At 32.0% G+C, this 25,339-nt stretch overlaps 1 protein-coding gene across 1 annotated transcript in view; it reads left to right on the top strand.

Annotated features, from left to right (window-relative positions):
* Positions 1 to 17,490, top strand: part of LOC129224929 (histone-lysine N-methyltransferase EHMT1-like) — a 59,776-nt gene extending 42,286 nt beyond the window's left edge. Inside the window, exons 17-23 of the mRNA XM_054859477.1 lie at positions 242 to 386; positions 1,900 to 1,977; positions 3,655 to 3,773; positions 5,461 to 5,547; positions 10,048 to 10,126; positions 11,999 to 12,174; positions 14,341 to 17,490. Coding sequence (XP_054715452.1) covers positions 242 to 386; positions 1,900 to 1,977; positions 3,655 to 3,773; positions 5,461 to 5,547; positions 10,048 to 10,126; positions 11,999 to 12,174; positions 14,341 to 14,527 — 871 coding nt within the window. The 3' untranslated portion in view covers positions 14,528 to 17,490. The remainder of the gene's footprint in view (positions 1 to 241; positions 387 to 1,899; positions 1,978 to 3,654; positions 3,774 to 5,460; positions 5,548 to 10,047; positions 10,127 to 11,998; positions 12,175 to 14,340) is intronic.
* Positions 17,491 to 25,339: the final 7,849 nt, after the last annotated feature.

Genomic DNA, 25,339 nt, shown 5'->3' with positions numbered 1-25,339 from the left:
CATTTCTCACTAGCAGCCAGCCAAATTGATTTTTAATATAATTTATGTTCATATAAGGGACATATCTAGTTCTTAGTATGTTTCTAAAACAAAAAAATCTTTCTAGTTAGTACATCCAAGTTGAAGGTTTCACATATATGTTTAACATTAAGTTTTACTGTTACATATTTGTGTATGTAATTATTATATTATTATTAAAGTTCAGCATTATGACTTTCACTTCTACTCATTTAATTTTTAGAGACATATCTCGTGGTAAGGAACAGATTGCCATTCAGTGTGTGAATATGATAGATGAGGAGCAGCCACCACTTGACTTCTTGTATGTAACAGAGAACTGTGAAACAATGCCTATCAAAATTGATCGCACAATTACTTCATTGCAGGTATGTAAAAAGAAATTTGTTTTCCATTGAATTTTTTACTGACAAATAGAAATGAATCTGTTGATGTGCAAAGAAGAATCGTTGTATATAAAGGGTTATCTATGTTAAATAATGGATTAACTTTACTTGTTGTCACTATAATTTGAAATGAGCTTAATTTGTTTAGCCGTTTTGCAAATTTAGTTTGAACTGAGAATTTTTAAATGTAAGTATGATCACTTTTTTGAGTGGAGAAATCCTAATATGTAGTAACAAACTTATAAGTCCGTAAAAGGAAATGTTTGGGTGTTAGGATTGTAAATTCAGGGGTCGGAGTTGATATCAAACTGCACATTCTAAAATTGAAAAAAGGAATTTAAAAATTAATAATATTTCACCAATTCTTGCAAAAAAGTTTAAAATTTGTACTCACACACATAAGTGAAAAAGTTGAAAGTTCGAACTCAAATTGTAAAATGTATAATGTAGTTGTATAGATTATTAGTGAAGACATGTAAACTGAAAATTAAAAAAAAAAATTGCTCTTTTCAGAACATCCCCTCATTTTTGGGGGGGGGGGGGGGGGGGTGCAACAGACACATTTCTTGTCTCATAACACTTGCTTGGACTTTGAAATAGTTTTTAAAATAACTTGTTTTATTTATTAATTTATTTTATTTTATTTGTTTATTTTTTTGAACTTTCTTGCTGCTTGTACATTTATTTTTATAGAATAAGCTTTAATAAACACACAAAACCTTTTTTTTTTTGTGAGACTGCTTTCTTTTGATGGCATACAAAAAGGAAATTGGGCGCTAAAACACAGGAATGGAGTAGGGATAAAATGTATGTAATGCACATATGTTTTACGTAAAACAAACTTTTTCTTCCAAACTTTTTTGGAAGAAAAAAACTATGTAGCCTTATTTATTTATTTTTAAGATGGGTGGTAAGTGCAGTCTATAATTAAGCTAACAAAAATGAAGCAACAAACTATATTTGTTAACCTAAAATTTTATCAGATTGTGTTCTAAATTTTTCCTAATTCTCATTCCTAGCCCTATGAATTTTTCATATGTAGATAAGAGGGGAAACATCTTGTGTTTTCATTATTCTTTAAAAAAAAGTAAATGAAATGACTAATTAAGTTATGCATTGCTAACAACGTTTCTGCATTTTAGTTCTTAATTTTGTCCTTTTTCATTGTTAATTTCATAGTTGGAGCAAACCTAACTCGACTGCTTTGTAATACTTTGATTAGGATCTGCATAGCCTTCACAGTGAGTGCTGCCAGGTTAGGTTTACCCTAACTCTAAATCTATACCAATCCCTATTCTCTCCCCTCCCCCATCATCTGTATTTCTTCTGCATTTCTTTTGTAAATCTTTTGCATTGTGGAAAGAGAAGATGTCACACATGCTTATTGATTTATGAATTTTAGTCATTTGTTTTCTGAATTGTTAATTCAAATTATTGTATTATTATAAACTTTGAAGTTTATATTCTTATTATTATAATTATTATTTTTTTTCAGTCTTGTCATTGTGAAGATGACTGTTCTACTGCAAATTGTAGTTGTTCTAGTATTAGCTATCAATGTTGGTATGACAAAGTATGTAGTATAATATTTGATGAAACTTTGTTTAGTAATTTATTATTTAAAGAAATTTTGTTCCTTTGTATTCTATATATGTTGGCTTTTTGAGAAATTTCTTAAGGCTTTGCTTTGATATAAGCAATTAACATTTTTATAGGTTATACATCGTTAGATTTTATAGTTTCTCTTTATAAGTAGACTAGCAAAAATACCCGGCGTTGCCTGGGTCAGTAATAATTGTGAGAAACAATCGCAACTTTCTTTCGTTTTCTGTTTTAACTGAAAGAACTCAAAACACACCGCTTTTATATGATTAAAAATCGAACTTCTTCCTTACCCATAAAAGTAAAATAGCAATAGGTATAAAGAACAAACAAGTATTCATTTAGAAACGAAAGCACGAATTGAAGCATATAAAAATTTGAAGAATTTCCAAAATATGAACTAACAAAAACAAAGATCACTAAAAGAACCGTGCGCTTTATTTAATTAAGTAGCACACACACACACCAAAAAAAAAAGCTCTCTACTATGTTTTCCTAAGTGTGCAAAAAAGTAGAGTTTCCAAATGTTTAAATAACTTTAAACTCATGTTTGCTCCAGAGAAACCTTGATTCAAAACTAGTGGTACCCGCACGGCTTTGCCCGTAATAGAAAAATTAAAAAATTTTTTGGTTCGCCTGTATATTTACAAATAATGTATGGTGAATTTTCTCGCCAATTGGCTTGTGCCCATGATACGGTTCCACGTTATTATAATTTCGCGATTTACTCGTCTATCTTATGATAATTTTGTTCTTAAAATCGGAATAGAAAAAGAACCACATCGAATTTTCGAAAAATCGCTTCAAGGCGCACACCCCCATGCTACAAACTAACTTTGTGCCAAATTTCATGAAAATCAGCCAAACGGTCTAGGCGCTATGCACGTCACAGAGATCCTGACAGACAGAGAGACTTTCAGCTTTATTATTAGTAAAGATGACTGAAATCCTGACTTGAAGTATTTTTTCATGAGCATATGCTAGGTCATGAATATTGGCTCTGCTTCATTCGATTCTATTTAGTGTTCAAATTTCTGTTCTTAAATCATTCTTCAAAAGAATTTGTTAAATGTTATTCTTATTGATTTAAAGTGATATGGTTTTTTTTCCCTTCTCTCCCCCCCCCCCTTTTTTTTTTGATGCATGAAAATACTTTCATTTTTAGGAGAATGAAAACCTTTTTGAAATATATGAAAATAGTGATGACCATAATAGTTATAATTTCCATAGGAAACTAAAGCTGTAATTATTGGCATTTTATTTACTATTCAAGAAAATTCAGGAACTAAATGAATATGTTTAATCTTAAAAAAAGAAAATAAAAAAGATTAAGTTTATTTTGTGATGTTTTTTTTCTTTAATTGCTTTATCACCAGTCCCTCTCATTCTGAATAATTACCTTCTCTTGACTTATACTTTTTGTAGATTTCGTATGAAAATTAGCTCTGACTTTGTAGTACTTATTGAATTTCTTAATTGTTGACTTACTTACGTGAATTGTTTTTAGCTGTGTAAAATAGATTGTTAGTTGAAAGTAAATTATTAGTAGTGAATGTTGATTACTCTAAAAGATTCTACATCAACTCTGAAAGCTTTCATTATTCAGTAGCTAGTTTAAAAATGACTAAACAAGGTCTTTTTGTTGCAGGAAGGTCTGTTACTTCATGATTTTAATTTGGTTGATCCTCCAATGTTATTTGAGTGCAATAGAGCTTGTTCATGCTGGGCTTTGAACTGTCATAACCGTGTATTGCAGAATGGAATTACGTAAGCTTCAAACTTATATACTTATACTGTCTGCCTTTTGTAGTTGTAATTGTAGCTCTGTAACTGTTATTGTCATACAATGCGGGACTCAAAATTCAGAATCCTGAAATCAGGAAAATCCAAAATCTGGAACTCTTCCTTCTATTAAAAAAAGGTAAATAATTATGATTTTTTTTGTTTTGAGCATTGCTTTCCTTTTTTTTAAAATTTAAATGCTCTAATTAGTTTACATAGCCATTAACTTGAAAACACTGGTTTTGCTGCTTATTTTTACGTTTCTTCATAATTAATATAAGAATTTGTGAAGTAATCTTTTAACTTTTGGTTTATGACACTTCTTATTTTCTCATCAGTGTTGGATCTGCTATTTTCTGAGTTGAAGCAAATCAAAACTGCTGCCTCTACCCATTTTCAACAAAACCCCCCAGAAATAGTATGAATTTGCCGCCTGGGCAAATGCTCAGACTTGTTCCCCCTAGTTTCGGCACTGTTTTTGATTAGTGTGAAGTACAAAGTTCATTGAACAAAAACTCAAAACTATTCTTAGTATAAATGTACATTTTTATATAGTTGTTTTATCCTTCTATTGTGTGCTATTGATGGATTATATTCCAGGAAATATGATACAAATTTACATTTGCTAAAATCTAAGATTGGAAAAAAAATCTAGGTTCCCTTTTTTTTAATTAATATATAATTTGCTGAATTTCTCAAAAAAAAAAAAAAAAAAAAAAATTAGTAAATTTGGTAGTTTTAATTTCTTTCATAATATTCAATAAATGTCTTTTTTTTTTTGTTAATACCCCAGAATAATTTTCCTGCACTGTTTTCAAAAAAATTGAAAAGGGAGAAATGAATCTTGTTGCATACTGATCTGCAGGTACATTTTTTAAATTTAGGAAGCCATGCCTAATATCAATAATTTTCACTATTTTTGAGTCTGGATCTGAAATTGGAAACATTTCATAATTCTGAAAGGTTGTGGTCCCGAGCGTTCTAGATTTGAGGTCCTATACTGTAGATCTAAATGCAGCACTTTTGAGAAAATTAATGTTCAGTAGAAGTTTTATGCTATAGTTAATGTGTTTAATTTCTATTTATTTATTTATTTATTTAATCTAATAATGAACCAAAAGTTTTTTCAAGAACTATATGTTCATTCGCCTTTCATTGTAGTTCATCTCAATAGGCTTAGTTAAAAATATGTTGTTTATAAATGTGAACTGGATTGAACTATTTTTTTCCCTTCCCAAAATAAGCTTAGAATGTCATTGATGTTTGGCATCTTTTGATGTTTAGAAGAAATCATTTTGAATTAAAAACTTCTACACTAAATTCTGAATTATTAACTTGTAATGTTTTATTTAAAAACTTCAATAAAGTCTTGATTTGGAAATAGTTTTAACACATCCATATTATACTTTTGACCCCCCCTCTTTTTGTAAGTTTAAAAAGTTGTTAATTTCAATGTAGCTTGCTTGCTATTCATTCAAATTCTAGCTCTTTAACCTGTTACATGCAACGAATTTGCAAATTTTTACCATGAATACATTTTTTACTGAATTTAATTTATTTACCATTACTTTTTACGGAAGATTTCAGTGATTAAAAATAAAGTGTTCAGGTAGATTTTGTTTTATGCACATGTAAATAGATGACTTTTTAATTAGTTTTTTGTATTTTACAGGTCTCGATTACAATTAATTCGTACAAAAGGCAAAGGCTGGGGTGTTCGAACATTGAAAGATATACCAAGGGGAGCTTTCATATGCGAGTGAGTATCATTCAGTCTCTTTTTCTTTGTGAAGAATATTTTAAAAGTTTGCATTAGGGAAGTGATTTGAATTCCTATTATTATTCACCATTTGTAAACTTTTTGAAATGGCTTTGAATATTTTTTACACCATGTTTATTGGCAGTTTGTTTAAAGCTGTGAGCTATGTATGCTGAAACTAAGCTTTTTATTTATATAAAAATGAAAAAATGAAGACGTAATTTTCGATTTTAGAAAGCCTTTCATATGTTAGATGGAGTAAACTTTTAATTTGTTTTTTAGAAAATGAATTTTCTGTTAAGTATTCAGTCAGTACTCAGAAAGCGCAGAAAAAAGATCATTGAGTTTCGAATGATTGAATTTACAACTTTCATTTCCATTTTGACTTAATTTTATGACTTTTGATTTGGAGAGACATCCAGTTGTGAGAATGAATGTACATAGTTTTAAGTATCCTATCGAAAGGTACACATATATACACTACTTTCCATTAAAACTGCTGTGCCAGGAAGAAAACAAATAGTGGAATCTTATCATTTGTATACAACATAATGAGTGGAAGATATGATTAAGCACGCAGTGGCATGCAGTCATTGGCGTAAACTAGGGGGGGCATAGGGGGGCAAGTGCCCCCCTACTTTTTTTGAGCTATGGGCAAAGTATTATTTTGCCCCCTAGTTCTTAAGCAAAGGATTTTTTAAAATTGTTTGTCAAATGATCTATATATTATTTTCAAATGATAATAAAATGTAATTCGCATATAATGCAATTATCATGAATTATATGCAAAAGATGTATCCTTGTATCTGTTTTTAACCTGCATCAAGGCGGCGCAACTGAAGCCCAGAAGAGGCCAGTGTACCTGATCGCCTAATCCCGAAGTGATGATGAACATCTCCCCCCCTCACAATACATATAGGCATTGATGCAGCCTATATGATATGTAGCATTGATTACATGACCAAAAAAATGAGTGTTTTCGGGAAAGAGCGGAAATGTTGCTGCAAAGTTTTTCTTAAAGCGAAATTTTCTTTCAATCCCTTAATTGGAGCTCACATGAATGAACAACCAACCATATAATGGACGGATCAAAATAAAACAGTGGTACAACCAGAAAGGAAGCTTAAAGCCCGAGCCCCATAGAATGTTTGAGTTGAATGTTTTTTAAAACTATTCTTTATTATTGATGAGAAGACGTCTTTCGAAAACAAAGTAATTTTTAGAAATTAATAGTAATGTTACGGGAAAATCTTAAAATTTCTTTTAAAAATAAATCTTTGAATAAAAAATATTCAAAAGTAACAGCTTATTGATCAGCAATCAACCCCGCCCCCACCACTCCGTCCTATTTTTTCTCTTTTTTTTTACCTAGTTCGTCTAAAAATAAGAAAGTTATCAAAATGCTGCTCTTCCGAAGAGCACCCCCCCCCCTCCACACACACACCGGAAGCATTATGGAGCATTTGACATTTCATTTTCAGGTTTCAATTTCGCGAATTTTCCAGGGGAAAGCCCCCAATTACCGAACAACATCGAAAATTGCTTAAAATTACGTTTTTGGAGTTTTAATTTCGAAAAATTACTGGCCCTAATATTACAAAATATGGGCTTACAACCGCGTTTTAAGACTTGAATTTCAGAAAATATTCGGGCAAAGGTCCCTATGCCGCCATCCTCCAATACCATAAGCAGTTTGGTTTTTTAAACTATACTTAAAATTTTTTTTTTAAGTGGAGTAGTCCCTGATTATAAAACATTGCTTTAGTTTTTAGCACTATAATTTAAAAAATTTTACCAGGAAGAGCTTCAGAACCTCCTTCCCGTAAAATCTTCAACGTTTGTCTAAAATTGCGTTTTTAAACTTCAATGTGGAAAGCAGGGGGAGGAGGAATTGTTTTCAACCTATTAAAAAAAATCGATCGGGGACAGTCCTTGGAGCTCCATTCGTTACCCTAACGTCGATAAAATATGGCCTATAATCGCGTTTTTAAAGCTTCAAGTTCGAGAAATTCCGCTGAGACCCCTGTACCTTTTGTCACCCTAACATCAACGAAGAAAGTCTAAAATTGCGTTTTTGAAGCTAAAAGTTTCAAAAATTTTCCGGGGGAGAACACCCGGACCCCCCTTTCCTAATAGTTCTAAATTTTTCTTTTCTTTTTCGATGTGCCTCCTCTTCCCCCCCCTCCTATTTTTTTTTCTGGTTGCGTCACTGACGTAGAATATTACTTTGGTTCAGGGCATAGGTCACTAATAGCAAGATTCTTCATTCCTGTGATCCTGGAAAACAACTTAAGAAAGAAAGAAAAATCATTTCCAAAGTACAGAATTCCTTGCACTTTCTAATTAGTCCATGGAATTATTCGAGAATTAAAACCAACGCAACTTAGAAAACGATATCCGTACTTTAGGATTACAAAACGTAAGCAAAACTGTTTGGCGCCAGTGATCATGTAAACTATAAATACAACAACAAAAGAGTATCAGCATATTTTGGGAAAGAGTGATACTTCTCCGGAAGTATGTGCGCATTACTCTCTGTAGCTCTATTCTGTTTAAACTAAATAACGTACATTGCGTTAAAAGTTATTATAATTTCTTAAATTCATTTGTTTTTTGAAAAGTAAATTTTTTTTAGAATTTTAGTTGGATGGCAAAATATAAATCTAATAAATTTTCGTTGAAAAAAAATTTGCCCCCCTACTTTACATGGCCAAGTTACGCCTCTGCATGCAGTATGCTCAAATTGGTGCACATAGTTGCTTTGTGTGACGGCTGCAATTTGGCTGGGTATTGAGTTGAACTGAATTTGGATAAAAGCTACTGCTCTCAAATTCTGTGCCAATGTTCATTAGTTGTAATGGCTGTCAAGTGGTCTCTCTCTTAACACCTCAAATCAGAGTGAATAAATATCAGGATTAAAAATAAATACATAAAAAGGTAAAATTAATTTGAGTTTGACATCTGGAATTCAAATTATGTTTTTCGCAATCACAAGTGGTTGTATGTAGGCGTCTGTGTTTGTGTCTGTGTGCAGTCATGAGTGTGTGGGCATGTGTGTGTATGTGTGCAGGCATGAGTGTGTGTGTGCGTATGCATGTGTGTATAGGATATGGACGCAACTTGGAGACTTTTCTCTGGAGGAGCAGCATCGGGGAGGGCCGGTCGACGGTGGTGCTGCAGAGGGAGGCTGGGGGGGGGGGGGGGATAGAATCATAGAACATCAAAACAGTCTAGTGAGAACCATTGAGAAGGAATAGATGGAGAGAGTGCAACCCTACTATCCCGATACAGCAACAGTACTATGTGACTTGGGGAGCAATTTCGAGTTGACCGTAACCGCTGAAGAAGTTTTCATTAGCTGAAGCCATGTATGATAACAACCTTTAACTGTAGAAGAGAAAAATTAGATTTATAGTAATAGTGCAGTATTCTAGCATTGTAAACTGTGAGGAAAAAGTCACACCAGGAGATTCAGTAACTTTTCCCTAGCATGTACGAATGTTTTTTACTTCTAAATAAAGAAAAAATAACTTTTATATGCATTCAACGAGTACATATTCCACAGTAGCTTGTAATTTTTAAATTTTTGTTCTTATTTTACCTATAAAAGTTGTAAAACATTGTATATCTTGAGTGCAAGTAACATTTTAGTTCCATAAAAACACTTTTTACTTAACTAGTATTTACTTTACTTAAGCATTTTGTGTACATTTGCTTTGTTGGGGAGTATTTTCTCGCCAAGCTCCTGTGAACAGCAGATGCGCAAGAATAAAGATTTGCTATTTTTATGCTTCAATTTAAATATTAGTATGCCTGCGTATGAAATCATTTCAAAACATTGAGTACAATACATATGAATCCATAAATTTTCAGTCAATAACAGAACGCTTTAAACTATTTGTACATGCCCGTCATTTTAGGGAATAAACATCAAAATACATGAAAAATGCAATTACATTATATTTTAATATCCGGAAAGAAGTGGGGAGAGGGAGTTTGAATGATAGACCTGTATTTGTATTCGTTATTTATTTATTTATTTATTATTATGCGGCAAAGTTGTTGGAGCCAGAGTTGCTCTGATTTGTAGCCCCGACTTTATAATAAGCGCCGTCTGAAAAATATTTAATGCCAAAAGAGCGATTGCGTGCCAAAACACAACTTCCCAGCCAAAAAAGTCACCTGACCTGGGAAACATTGGATCCCAAGCTTATTTCACTGAGACATTTGCTATGGCTCCCTCCATTAGTATTCCTTCTCAATGGTGAGAGCAATAAGCAATGTGATTGCTCAAAAACAACTAAAAATATTACAGTCTGTGATACATGTTTTAAAGATCAGAAAATGCTGCTTATATCAAGTATAAAATATCTAGTACTTTTTCCTCAGCACGGCTTGACTTAAGATATTGAGAAACATGTTTCATTCTTTTAAAATGTCTGCATAAAGAGCTATTGCTTTAGGTAATGAAACTAGTTTAAAACTTTTGTTTCTTTCCAGATACGTCGGTGAGCTCATATCGGACTCGGCAGCCGACAAAAGAGCTGACGATTCTTATTTATTTGACTTGGACAATCGAGTAAGTTGTGCTGTGCAAATATTCAATAAATATGGAATCAAGAAATACATGATTGGTGATAAAAAAGGCATAAATTAAGTTGGGTCATTTCTGTCAAATACAGTTGCTTGTATAGTCAGTCGTTTAAATTAACTTTGAAGCATGTTGGTCAACATTGCACTATGTCATATATTGTAGTTGATTTCAAATGAAACTATAAGGCCCAATGCTGCCCTCTGCTGGCAGTGTTATCCTTGTTCTACTTTTTATTTTGTAAAACAAGTTGCTTAAGTTGCATACCATATTTTCAATTTTGTACTGTAATAATGCATTAATATTTGTATAATATTTGATTATAATATAATTTTAATATTATTAAAATAATTTATATGATAAAATAAGAAATTAAGAACTATAATTTCGCATGTTTTTTTTTTAGTTTAAAAAAAAGAAAGAAATGTTGCTTTTAATCAGTGTATAATGTTTGACTTTTGCTCTTTCTTCCCTTCCGTTAACATAAAATATTCCAAGCACGCCAGGCTTCACTAACATTGTGTTTCAGTTTTCTCTAATCTTTTCTTCTAATTCCATTTTTTAAACCATCCTCAGCAGAGAAGCTACTATGTTTCTATTAGAGATGAGACAGGCTCATCCCGGGCCAGAAGCAAGCGCAGGCTCTAGAACCGAAAGTAGGTTTCGAGCTTGGGCGGGCTCGGACTCGAGCAAAGATATTCATTCATCAATCTCCAAGCAAATTCAAAGCAAATAAACCTTTTCCTACTGTGAGAAAATAAAAAGAACATTTAAATCAGTTTAATCAATGTGAAAATTTAACCCCCTCCCCCCCCAAAAAAGAAAGAAAATAAATTGACCCTTATTTATAGTGTTTTTTTTTTCTTTTTTTTTTTTTGGCGATTACTATTGCAATATGTCACACAGTAATGCATTTAAAGTGGAGCATTTTGAGAAAATTTAGAAACTTCTGTTAATGAAGAACATTTGACATACCATTTTTCATTAACAGAGAGATTATGTCAGACTGTAGAAGGCAACATTTCTTGATACAAACGAGCTGATGTGTGCATCACATGACTTCCTTTTACTCCAATTTAATGTCATTTTCTCATTATTGGCAGTTTTAATATGATTGAATATTTTACTCTCTAAATATCCCCAACTGTGGCTGAATTCAAACCAGATTAAAAAAACATATATACAAAAAAAATAAATAAATAAATAAATTGCCAAATTTGTCGCCAAGTTGGCGACAAAATGTGGCGACCAAAAGTTTGGCAATATATCGCCAAGTGTCTGCCAAATGATAACACCATTTGAGTTTACATCGAAATGAACAATGATATCCGCCCAAAAAGGGGCAAAAGACCCCTTTTGGAGCATCCGAATGCAACCAAAAAGGAAGGTGCACAACTAGACCCCACTAAGAGTCTACGTACCAAATTTCAACTTTCTAGGACATTCCGTTCTTGAATTATGCGACATACGCACATACATACGTACATACAGAAGTCACGAGAAAACTCGTTGTAATTAACTCGAGGATCATCAAAATGGATATTTCGAGTGTCTGTACATTCCTAGGCACATATCCACGTGTGGTCAGGTTGAAAAAAAACTCAACATTCGTTCGGGGTTGAGCAAAATGGAAATTAAGACTGATTTTTGTGTGAAAATTTTTTCGCGAATACAATGCTTCCTTTTTTGTGAAAGGAAGTTAAAAGTTTCCTTCAGGCTCATGTCACTGGAGAAAACAATAGTTATTTACTCCATTTAATACTGCAGCTTTTTTTGTGTTGAGATATGGTTTTCTTAAAAAAAAAAAAAATACTATCCACTTAAAAGTTGTTGAATGTAATATAATTCAATCACTTTCAGGATGGCGAGACATACTGTTTGGATGCAAGATACTATGGGAATATTAGCCGTTTTATTAATCATCTTTGTGAGCCTAACTTAGTGCCAGTGAAAATATATGTTGATCATCAAGACCTCAACTTCCCAAGGATAGCATTTTTCAGTTCTCGTGACATTAAGCAGTATGAAGAACTTGGGTAAGAACTGTAGTTTTGTAAATGGAACAAAATTATTATCATTTATTTTATTCACAAAAAGGACCATCTTATTGTTTTGACTACAAATAAGGATCTTCACCTTAGAATAGTCAGGGTAGGAGATCCAAAAAAGGAATACAGTCGACTCCCGCTTCAACGAGATTCGACTTACACGAAAGTGCTATAATGCGAATATTTCAAGAGTAACGAATTTTAGAGCTAACGCGATTTCCTCGTTAACAGCACGAATGTTTTTGGAAAGAAGCATTGGCTATGTAATTGACTACTAAATATATTGATTTCGTGAATGTTATTACATTCTTTTAGCATCACTGACAGCGAAAGTTCTCACACCGTACTAGTTTACGCATTGTGTTGTTAATGCATCAAATAACCACTCAGAATCTTTCGTTTATATATATTTTTTCTTTCTAATTATTAAAGTTGATGAAATATAATGACACCTTAGTGCACTGTTTCATCCAAAGTTTGAACATGGGAAGAAAAAGAAAAAGTTTCTGCCAGAAAAAAGGTAAGGCTTCTCGATATGCTTGAACAACTACAAAAACGTCGATGGTAACAAGACAATAATTATGAGTGATTCTTCGTTACATACAATTAAAAGTCAAAACAAAAATGTATCCGAAATATTTCAGAACTTAGTTTCAATATTGTAGCTTGCAGAGTAGTGTTTAAGAAAAGTAAATATGAATAAATAAATAATAAATAATAAAATGAAAGCTGTGCTCATGTACTGTGGATTAAAGAGATCAGGAAGAGAGACTGTTGCCATAAATGGAAATGTTATAAAAGAAAAGGCAAAGCAATCGTATTAAATTAAAAAAAAAAAGGATAACGATCATCGGATCATGGAGGATAAACCATCATCATTATTTTTCAACTCATAAATATGATTACTGTGTCTATTGTACAGGACTATTACAGTGCAGCATTTTATTATTACAACATACTGTGTGTGCCATGTTTTATTTTATGTCTTTCCCTCCCATTGATCATTCATTTTGTGCATTTTAATGTATTTTATGTTGAATAAAATGGCTTTTTTTATTGTTTAAAAACAGTAAAAGTTCAGTTCTTTATGTACAAAATGTAATGTATAGTTGAGGAATGCTTTAAGTAGTTTAAGGTGTGTTTAACAGTGTCTAGAAGAATTAGGTATGTTTCTAAAAAAACCGTATAGGTACATTTTCCTACAACACATCCCTCACGTAAGTAGGGACTTGACTGTAATTGTTAAAAATTTGAATGCATTTGCACAAATAGTAATTACTAATACTATTTTTAAAATCGATTGGAGAGAGGAAGCAAACATGATGATTGACTTAATCTTATTATAAATGTTATCTATGATGTTTAAAATACTGTTAAGTTTAACGATACTTTATTCATAATGGGCATTATGTCTCACCAATAAATTCATTCTTGGCAAGGGGGGGGGGAGAACTTGTACCATTTTAAAATCAATCTCGTGCTCTCTCAATGATAAGCGTGATTCTTTTTTCTTTTTTTTTTTACAAATTAAAAATAGCTACTGTGTGTATTTATATCTTTAAAAATGAATTGGCAGAACACTGAATTTAGTTTTCAACTGGAGATGAAGCACATTAAAACAATTAGAAAAATAATGTGAATCATCATTAGCTTTTGATATTTTAGCATTTTACTAAACCTTTTGTTTTTTTAATTTCAGCTTTTTTACTATGCAAGTTTTGAACTCAGCTTAAACCTTGTGTGGGAATATACTGAAGACTGATAGTCAATCAATATTGCACCATTTTTTTATCTCCCAAAAGTTATGATTCCCACCAATTGTAAAACTTAGTGGGTCGACTCGTTCTGCGTAAAAATTTGAATTTTAGCCCTTACAAGAATGGCAATGTTGAGAATTACATTGAAACACCTGTTTTTTGTGTTTGGAAACTGAATTGTATCTACTCTTTGTATTAGTATTTTAAGTTTCGTGTATTAAATATTGAAGTGAATTGTTTTATAAGAATCATTCATTATTTGGAAAAAAAAAAGCCCTTAGTACTGTTCTCGTTTAAATGAGTGTAAATGTTAAAAATCCTTTTCCTTTATTTTAAATTTTTTTTTGTGAGAAAACTTTTTTTGCTTTGAGAATTTTATTTGAATTATATTTTTCAGGTTTGATTATGGTGAAAAATTTTGGGCGATAAAATATAAATTCTTTACTTGTGATTGTGGAAGTCCGAAATGCAAATACTCGAAAGAAACTATTCACGCTACTATAGCTAATTACTACAGCCGACTAAAGGAGGAACAGATGGAAGAAGCCGCTGCTCAACAATTACAGGCACAGATAACTCAGTGAATGCGTGAATGACTTTGACTGCCATGCTCATATCCATTAAATGTATTCCTTTCAAATGCGACTTTCATTTTGATATTATTAAAAACTTAATATGTTTCTTGACAGATGGAGCTTTTTTCAGGAAGTTTCTGTTTTTAACCATGCTATTTATACACAAATGTGAAATAATGTATAGAAATATAAAAATATATGATGCTATTCAAGCATGGATTAATAAAATCGTGAATTTAGGTCGTTTTTTAAAATTGCATTTAAAATGTATGTTTATATGATTGGTTTGCAGAGCAAGAACCTATATGAGGCACTGATAAGCAAAAGGATGTAAGTGGGCATTTTCAAGTTTGGTGTAAAACATGTTTAAACATAAGGTCCTAGGTAAGCTTTCATAGAAATTTTCTTTCCAAATCATGCTGTATATCAGCACCTACCAGGGATACTAGTACTATGTCTTGCCCCAATACTGAGGAGAAGTTTACCTACCATTTGTGCTGATTATCTCCAAATTTTTAATTTTGCCACTTACATCCCTTTGCTTCTCACTGCCTCATGTAATAAAAGTTGTCACACAGTTCTGTATATATTGTGCTGTATGTTTCTTTTTTCAGTTTCCTGAATGTTTTGATAAAAATCCAAAGCTCAAACCTATTGTTCTTTTCATCATGTATTAAACGTGTCACTCAAAGCTTATTTGTAGCTGTGCTTGGATGGCATTTCAATGTACTATAACATTAAATCAATATCAAATGTATGTTTTGATTTTTTCCTAAACTAATGTATTGATACAACTTAAACCGAAGGTTTCTTCTTTTTTTTTTGGTATGAATTATAGTCAACGAAAAATTTCAAGCTGTGACTCATTTTAAGCACTCAAGCAAGCATCTTGTAAAAAAAAAAAAAAAAAAAAAGCAAATTTTTTGTGAATGTAAAAAATATACATATTTTGACTGTGGTGTTTTTCTACTTTGATCTGTTCAATAAAATTTTAATTACACTTTAAAAATGTATTTCTTGAATTTTCTGTCATCTACCTAAGTTGTAATATTAACCATTCATTTTAAAAAATAAGAAGATTCTTTGCTTGTTTTACTTGTGTAAAACATTAAAATAATAATAGTAATATTAATAATAAATGACTGGAATGTTCCCCAATAAAACTCTATGGTATTTTTAACATTATAAATCATTTTCAATTTTAGTGGTTCTGTTGTATTTTATATTGCGATGCATTTCGGAATTACCATGCACGACCAATAATGCACCGAGTAGATAGCACTATATCATTCCGCTCTAATATTGAACCTCATATAAATCTTTGATCTTTTTCTTAGCTACATAAGTTACCATGAGAAATTTTACTTTTTCAATACAATTTTATGTAAAAAAATCAAGCAGCATATAAATATTAAAAACATTAATGTTAATAAACACTTACTGTAAATATCGTTGTATTTTAAATGCACTATTCAGAAATATTTTTCGAGCTTTTTTAGCTTTACTTATACAGGGTTAGCATAAAAGAATATCCCGGTTTTAAAAATTTATGTTACAAAAATCTATTACACTTAGCACTAGAAATTATACATAAAAATAAAGATAAACATTCCAAGTTTTTTCTCACTCGCAAATGTTCGATGTGTGTGCCTTTCATAACGTGACACACATCTAATATACACATTTTGAAATGTTTTACTGTCAATTCGTAATGCTACACATATGCGATCTTTCAGTCCTTGCAATGTTGTTGGCAATGGTGGTGTATAAACACTGCCTTTGACGAAATTCTGTAAAAAAATCACATGGGGTTAGTTTTGGGGATCTGGCTAGCCAACGCATGAAGGGTAAATCATCATCACCTGCACGACCAATCCAGCGTTGCTTAACGTCAGTGGTAGGTCTTGCTTTTAACATTGTTGCCAATCCTAATATAATAGTTAATACACATGTAAGGACTGTTTTGACCAAAAAACCCCTTCTGGAGTGAATTTCTGGCTGCACTAGTGCAGAATATACACATTCAAGTACAGTGAAACCTGTGTATAACAATACTGTCTATAACAATAAACTTGTCTATAACGATATTTTCCTTGGTCCCAGCAAAATTTGAGCATAAATAATCTCTATAATGATAATCTGTCTATAACAATACTTTTTTAGGTCCCAACAGTATTGTAGACAGGTTTTACTGTAGTTACATGCATTAAAAAAAAAAAAAAAAAAAAAAAAAAAAAAAAAAAAAACTTGGACAGTTTATTTTTATGTGTCATTTATAGTGGTAAGTGAAATAGTTTATGAAATGTAAATTTTTAAAACTGGTATATTCTTTTACGCTAACCCTGTATTTTAAGTTTAACAATTTTAGTTTAGTTCCATTTTTATATTTTGTTGCAGTGTGTCTATATGTTCATAGTTTTTCAGCTATTGCGGTTTTATAAATTCACATGAAACATTTATCTGATACAACCATTCATATGGGGGAGGTAGAGGTGTTATGACACCCCTTTAAGTAACAACATAGAGCCTAAAGTTGTGTTTGGGGTATTTTCAGTAATTCAAGTTATTTCATCTTTAAAAAAAACCCCTTAAACTTTATCCTTCAACCCTGAAACTTTAAAGTGTCATTTCTGATCATAAATAGGGGGCAAACCCCCTGTTTATGATCAGAAATAACACATATGACCCTCCCCCCCTTTCTGGAAAGGATCCCCTCCAAAACTAGTTGCTGGTTTTATACTTAATCTGATTTCACTCAATAGATTTTTCTAAAGTATTGTCTTTTAAGCGAAGCATAACCACAACTGCCAATTCATTGCAGTAGAAATTAGTCACAGATCAAATCAGTTATTTAAATTCAGTACTAATCTTTTAGAGCTTGCACTGTGAGTGAAACACTGCAAGAAGGAAAAATCTTTTTGTTATTTTGGAACATCAAGTAATATTGTTACATGTAACATTAGATGTTTAGAACAAGCAAAAATGCTTTTTAGTTGAAAATATTTCATTTAGCAAAACTTTTTGAGGGAAATAAGTTATATGAGAAAAATTCTTATGTGTTGAGTTCTCAAATTAGCCATTTTGATGCCAGTTCTGGAGGATTAACATTCCAAAAATCTTTGTTTGAACTTTCTCATTGATCAATTAATTTCTGATTTGTCCCGTGATATTTCCATGGGTTCTGTTTCTGCTTCATCTGATGAATTTAGAAGGCCTTGAGTTCAATTTTACCTTCTGTTTCACCAGGGGTGCCGCCCCTAAGGGCAAGGACACATCCCTCAATATTATGGAGACCCCCCCCAAAAGAAGAGTTTCCCCTCAAAATGAGAAAAATACCCCTCAAAATGACCTCCCCCTAAAAATTTCAATGGCGTAGTCTGCACCCCCCCCCCCCCAGGTGTGCATCCCTAGTTTCACTTCGTTTTGGTACTCTTGAATATGTTACACTTCCTAACTAATTTTTTAATTAACCCTAGGTGGGCGGTCCAAGAAAAACAGAAAAAATCGATCAAGGGTCCACAAAACAAATATGACTGGTAAGTTATGTTCTGGGCAAAAGTAATTTAAATAAAAAATCATATCAGCAGGTTTATTGGTCGAAATTCATGATGCATCGCGTTCAATTTTGATGATTTAATCAGAAACACAAAAAGATAACAATCTAGGCCGTGGAAGTGGAAGCATTGCAGCCGCACATAACCTGAGATCAACGACTGCCTTGAATGCCCAAAGAGCATAAAAATTCATAAGAGTTGAATGTATGTGGACGCTATTAATGAAACATAGCAATTACCGTATATACTTTATTTCATCTTAAATTTCGAAGCAGATCAGATATGACAGGAAATTTTGTATGGTGATCATCAGATTAGCGATAAAAATTCAAACACATAGTAAAAAAACACAAATCCGCGGGTGAAATACTTAAAAGTTCAAAAATAAAAATAAAAACGTGGAGCTGGAGCTTGCAAAGTTCGTTAAAAATCGGAAAACGGGGAGTTCATTCGCATGGTTTATGAAACATTCAAATAAAATGTGCACAGGACGGGAAGATCGATTTGAAGATGCACGCAAGATGGTGGGAAGTATTCAGGGATGAATCTGATATTAACAATGTCTGTTGCAGGCCATGCCATGCTGAAAAATGGCACATCAGTTGATAATCGCCTTGGTGGCGGTGTTGAAATCATACCTTTAAAATTTGATTGGGGTAAATGCAGCTCCGCATCACCACTCACAGCTTGGTTGAGTATACAAATATGGTCCGTAATGAATGTGCTGGAATCGAGCCCTTCATTACGAACCATATTTGTATACTCAACCGAGCTGTGAGTGGTGATGCGGAGCTGCATTTACCTCAATCAAATTTTAAAGGTATGATGATTTCAACACCGCCACCAAGGCGATTACCAACTGATGCGGCATGTTTCGGCGTGGCATGGCTTGCAACAGACATTGGTATCCGATTCACCCCTGAATACTTCCCACTATCTTCAAATCGAACTTCCCGTCCTGCGCCCATTTTATTTGAATGTTTCATAAACCATACGAATGAACTTCCTGTTTTCCGATTTTTAACGAACTTTGCATGCTCCAGCTCCACGTTTTTTTTTCTTTTTGAACTTTTAAGTATTTCATCCGCGGATATATGTTTTTTAAGTGTTTGAATTTTTATCGCTAACCTGGTGATCACCATATAAAATTTCCTGTCATATCTGATCTGCTTCGAAATTTAGGATGAAATCAAGTATGTATGGTAATTGCTATGTTTCATTCCTATCGTCCACATACATTTAACAAGGGGTAAGTCTCTTATGAATTTTTATGTTCTTTGGGCATTCAAGGCAGTCGTTGATCTGAGGTTACGTGTGGCTGCGATACTTCCACAGCCTAGATTGTTATCTTTTTGTGTTTCTGATTAAATCTTCAAAATCGAACGCGACGCATCATGACAGAAACTTTGCTTATTATAAATAATTGCTAAGCGGCCCATTATCTATCACAGCCGATTAGTCAGTGCACCCTTAATTTTAGTCTTTAAAGGTTATTAAGGACCGCTTTCAGTCCTTTTGTTTAGAGTGTAGAACCCTTTTCTCCCTAGAGACAGATTAAAAATAATCCGAGTAATATTTACTTCAAAAGATTCCTTAAACCTCAAGTGTAGCTGCAGTCATCACATACCTCCTGAGGCAAAGAAATTCATATGAGTTCATATTCCTCCCTTCATATCCATCCCTTCCATGAGTTCATATTCCCATAAGATGTTTAAAATAATAACGATAATAAACTGATGAGTTTGAATTGAAAAGAATTGAGAGAGTGATAATATTGTGTCAGTGTCAATGAATTGACATAAAACCTTCATAACTATGTATATAAAAGTATCTGTATACAAAAGTGTGTCGAATGATGCTCTTAAATGTGTAAACTAGTATTTTATACATAAATTATTTTTTAGAACATTTAAATATTTTAATGCAAGAGTGAAATCATATTAATCTGCTGTCTGTTTCTTTTTATTAAATATGTTAAACTTGATGCACTGTAAATCACTTTAAAAAGCAATCAAACTATACAATTTATAACCTGTTCTGCTTCCAGTTTTAGAACATGTTTAATATATACAGTCTGCTCATGGATTATATTGAATTGTCAAACATCCAGCTGAGACAAGTCTATCAGGATGATGGGGAAAAGTAAAAATTTGATGAGCATGATTTGCTCATTTCAAAGTGACTCTGCTAAATTTAGAGGCTAGCACACATTTGCAAAAGCTGGCATCAATTAAAACTAATAGATGTGTCCAATTTCCGCCTGTAAACCGGATGTTTGCCTTTCCATCTCATTTGGTGGTTAGACGATTTATTTTCTTATTTTTCTTTTATTTTTTAACACCTATACATATTGGCATCATGTTGTGTTTTATTCTGCCCTCCTAACTATGAAGTTTGTCTCAAATTGTTGCAAGATTTCTTTCATCTAAGAATTTATCATTACAATTTCAATATAGCTATGAAATTCTATTAAATTTATAGATAAATGAAAATCTGAAGTAAAATGTTTTTCTTTGAGTGGGAAAAAGTGTGTGAAAGCACAATCAATCTTATTTTATCATTAATTTGTAAAGAGGATTTTCACGGTTAATGCGTGTGCTGCTCAACATTCATAAGTGACCCATATGTTGACAATATTTTTGTAAATTTGTTGTTTTAATCAGAGCTGCGGAGTAGGAAGAAAAAATGACCAACTCCAGCTCCCACTTGATTTTACAGCCTTTGATGCCGACTCCTTTAACACATTGACTACGAGATAACTCGTAGATTGCGTTTTTTTTCTAGGAAGCCAATTACGAGTTATCTCTCGTACTGTTTACTTGCCATTTTTGTGCAGCTATGATTAAACTTGAAATATATCAGTGATAATGTTGATAGATGACTTCTGGGAAAAGAACAAAAAATCAATGCTGATTTGCACAAAGAGAAAATTCATTAAAGAACGAACAAAAAATATAATTATAAAAACTATTCAAATTCAAGATGTAATATTTTTCCAGTAGGTGGTTTCATTTTTATGCTTTTTGATGATAACTGTGCACTAGAATTAGTTTTTAATAATATAATGTGATGAAATCATATTGTCATTTTAGGCCAGATTTCTAAAAATTGCCGGGGCAGTCAACGTGTTAACATATCAGTCTGACTCTGTCCGCAAGCATTGTCAGAGTTGCGGACTTTCCGACTCCGACTCTTGAAATCCTAAACCTTTGACTTCCAACTCTGACTTCTTTACCCCAAAATCAGTCGGACTTAGACTCTGCAGCCTTGGTTTTAATACCATTGATTTGAATAAAGATGCATTATGGAAGTATCCATTCCTTCAATAAAATAATAATATATATATTACTAAAGAGGGGGAAATAAATATAAAAGGTTGTTGAGTGAATTAGTTTTATCTGAATTTTACTTTAAAGAAAGGAATATCCTAGTTTTTCAAAAAATCAGTTAGTGTTAGTGTTATTGTTTTTTTTTTCTTTTTTTCTTTCTTTCTTTTCTTTTTTTTTTTTTGTGCCTAGTTGTCTGTTTGTGATACTTTTAAAGATGTTACATTCTATCTATACTGATTTAATGAGTTAAGAATTAATTTTACAAAGATGAATTTTAGCCTCAATGAATTGCCATCTAATGTGTTGTTTTTCATCTGTTTATCATCGATAGAAAACTGCTGTTTTTCAAAAAAAAAAAAAAAAAAAAAAAAAAAGAACAAACTGTGTGATCAAAATTATTGCTGAAACTGGAATTAGTTTAATATTTTGTTTGAGTGAATAAATTTGTGTCAGTATAATGTCAGAAGTGATATTTATCTTGAAAAATGTTTTCCATTCTTATTAAAAAAATAAAATCGTGATGCAATAGTACTTATGAATTATGTCACAACAAGGTTAAAAAATAAAGCAACTGAACCAAACCTGATTTTTTCATTTTGCCAGAAATGTACCAAGTTGTCAGAATTTAAAATCTTCAATAATAGGAAACAGATCATTAATTCATGAAATACACCACCAGCTCAGTCAATTCCAGCCGAGAACTGCATTGGCTGTCTGAGCTGTCAGTGTATTTCATGTATTTCTGCCTTAGCCCTGGCTATAGGGCGGTAACTTACTGAACATCATTAATTGTTCAATTCACGCAATTTTTTGGCCTGGTTGCTGTAATATGTGTACCTGTTGCAATGGCAATATATGAACTATTGCAATGCTTTCAAGTGATACAATACTTGATAGTATATTTAATTCGTCAAATCTGGTCAACATTAGAAATCTTTTATTTTTATACTTTACAAAAGAAAATTATGCTATGTATGTGCAATGTAAGATTGATGTTTTGTTTGTTGCTGGATCTGAATTATGTTCCCCATAGTGACATAATGGTATTTTCATAGTTGACAAACATCTTAAGGTAAAGACTGAATTAATAAATTAACAATTAACTTTAACTTCTGTAACTTTTCCCTGTTTGTTTGCTTGAGTGGAATCTATAAATATACTGTTGTTGTTTAAAATATTTTCTGGAGTGCATGTTTTTGCAATTTAAACAAGAAAGTTTCTACAATAAGTTTTGTGATAACAAAGCCCTTTCTTTAATCCAAGGCCTCACAAAAACGATTTGTATCAAAAAGTTGCATTGAAAGTATCATTTTCTTTACAACCACTTTTAACACTCTATTTTGAGACAAAAGAATTCCTTTTTAGTAGATGACACTAATAGTGTCATCTACTAAAAATGAGTTTTCATAGTGACTATGAAAACTCATTAATCATTTATTAACCATACTTGCCAACGCTTATGGATTATTGCTAAAAATTAGGAATTTTAGCTGCTTAATTTATGAATTTAGTTATATAAATTACCCATTAGTCCCATTACTCGTTTCAAAATCTGATTGCTTCCAGCTCTAACACTTGCCAGCTTTTATTTACTATATGATTTTACTTCTTGGACAATACTAATTTTCATTATTTTAAACTATTCAAACATTTTATGTTCTGTAATAAAGCACTTGCACGCTCATCATTTTACGGCCCCCAATTCTTAAATTTCAATCAATAATAGTAGCAATGAGAGTTTATTCAAGGCAGCTAGAATGCTACTTAAAGCTTGAACTAAATTTTACCAATTCATTTTTTTTCTCAAATTTTCGTTTATTGAAGATGTTCTAAAATATATATATATATATATATATACATATATATATATCTATATATATATATATATATATATACATATATAAACCCAAGATATTTGATACTTGTAATTTAAAAAAAAGGATTTAAAATTTGGACCTTTTACTTCATTATTTCAGGGATGTGCTAATTGCGCCAATCGCTGATCCTGCGCCAAACTGCTCCAAAAGACCGCCAAATGGACTTTTCTGCGCCCAAATCGGACAAACTTGCGCCAAAAACTGCAATTTTGCATTTAATGTTACAGCTCCTTTAGCATATTTGGCAGTTTTGGCAGGATATCATCAAGTTTATGCATTTGGAGTTTGTTTTTACGATTTTTTCGTTTTAGTCCCGATTTTTTGTGCATTTCAAAATCCGATTGCATCTGCTTTTGAAAAACTCGATCGTTTTAATTTTTTATGTAATTCTGTTCCTTTGACTAGAAAAATTTTGCACTGATCATTATTTCCAACCTTTCTTATCTTTTGTTTTCAGTATATGAGGATTCTTAAATTCGTCTTCTTGACACGCCCACTCGAAAATCCAGTTGTATCCAAATTGATTTAAGCGAATGCCGTCTGTAAAAATTAATATTGTTCACCAGTTTTTAAACTTTGGTTTCTAAAGACTTTAGGACAGAGAATTGATCTCTAGTTTTGGTTGGAGACACTTTAGATAGCAAAAATCTGGGAATTCTAATGCTCTGGTAATGAATGTGCAGACATTTCAAGTTTCTCTGATTCAAGATTTTTAGTCCGTCTTAAAATTTTTATTTATTTATTTTTTCACATTTTTCATGTTTTTTTCACGTGTGTTTAAAAATTCCTTTTCTGTGACATCATTTCTCAAAATCTTTTTTTTTTTCATTGTAATTTCATTATTAATTTGTGATTAAATATCAAACAGTTAAAAATAAAAGGTTTTAATGTTGCATTTGCTTGATCTTCAGATTTGTTAATCAAATAGTTCAGTATATAAACATATGTGCCAAGGGGAAAAAAATAATAAGATCAAATATAAGTGAATAACTTAAACATGCAAAAAAAAAAAAAAAAAAAAATCCAATGGTTCTTTAAAAACTCACTTGTAACTTGTTGAGGTAAAGTTTTTGAATTCAGCCATTCTTTTGTGCTTTAATTAAAAGTCTTTTTGAATATGTTACATAAAAGCAAACAAATTTTAACTAGTATGTTGTGGCCATCACGAAACTTTCTTCTATATTTTTCTTTTTTTTCTGATCCCTCCCCCATGCTTGACGAGGAAGCAATATTCCCAACAAAATCAAAATTACACATGAAAAAACTTGACGACCATCCCAATGTCTGCATTATTGCAAAAGCAAAGTAAAGAGCGAAAATTGAAAGTTATTTTAAAAAGCCTTGCTTGAATTAATTACAAATATTTTATTTGTTAACAAACATAAGATGGCAACAGTTAAAAATTTTAAATCATTGAAATAATATTTCCGATCATTTCCATACAATTAAAATCACGAGAAATACGCAGACGACAATCTATTACGATTTATCTTTCTTATTGTTGCATTAATAAAGCTATTTTTATTCCCAAAAAAAAAAAAAAAAAAAAATCACCTCTTGGAGCGATTGGCGTCAAAATTGAACCAAAGCCTGTTTACGTATGGATTCACATATATTCCAAATTTCAACCAGAACGTAGCATTACTTCTTGAGATAGGGCACTCACAATGGAAAAAAAGAACGGGCGATTGCGCTACCCCCCTTTTTAGCTGTTGACACCAAAATAAAATCAGCTCTTATACCCACTAAGGACTACTTGTCGATAAATTTTTCTTTCATTCCGTTCATTATTTCTTGAGATACAGCAGTCACAATTGACGACCAAAAAACGTTCTATAGCTCAACCCCCGTTTGAGTTATTGACACCAAAATTGAATCAGCACCTGTTCCTGTTAATGGCAACATATAAACCAAATTTTGTTTGATTCCACCAGTTACTTCCTGAGGAATAGCAAGCACGCGTAACTCAAAAAACGTCCCATTGCTCCACCCCCCTTGGAGGAATTCGCGCCAAAAACCAATGGGCACAAGTTGACATACGGGCACATATGTGTACCAAAT

Source organism: Uloborus diversus, chromosome 6, assembly GCF_026930045.1.
Source record: "Uloborus diversus isolate 005 chromosome 6, Udiv.v.3.1, whole genome shotgun sequence".
Lineage (NCBI taxonomy): Eukaryota > Metazoa > Arthropoda > Arachnida > Araneae > Uloboridae > Uloborus > Uloborus diversus.
The sequence above is the reverse complement of the archived record's forward strand: the minus strand, read 5'-3'. Positions and strand labels throughout refer to the sequence as shown.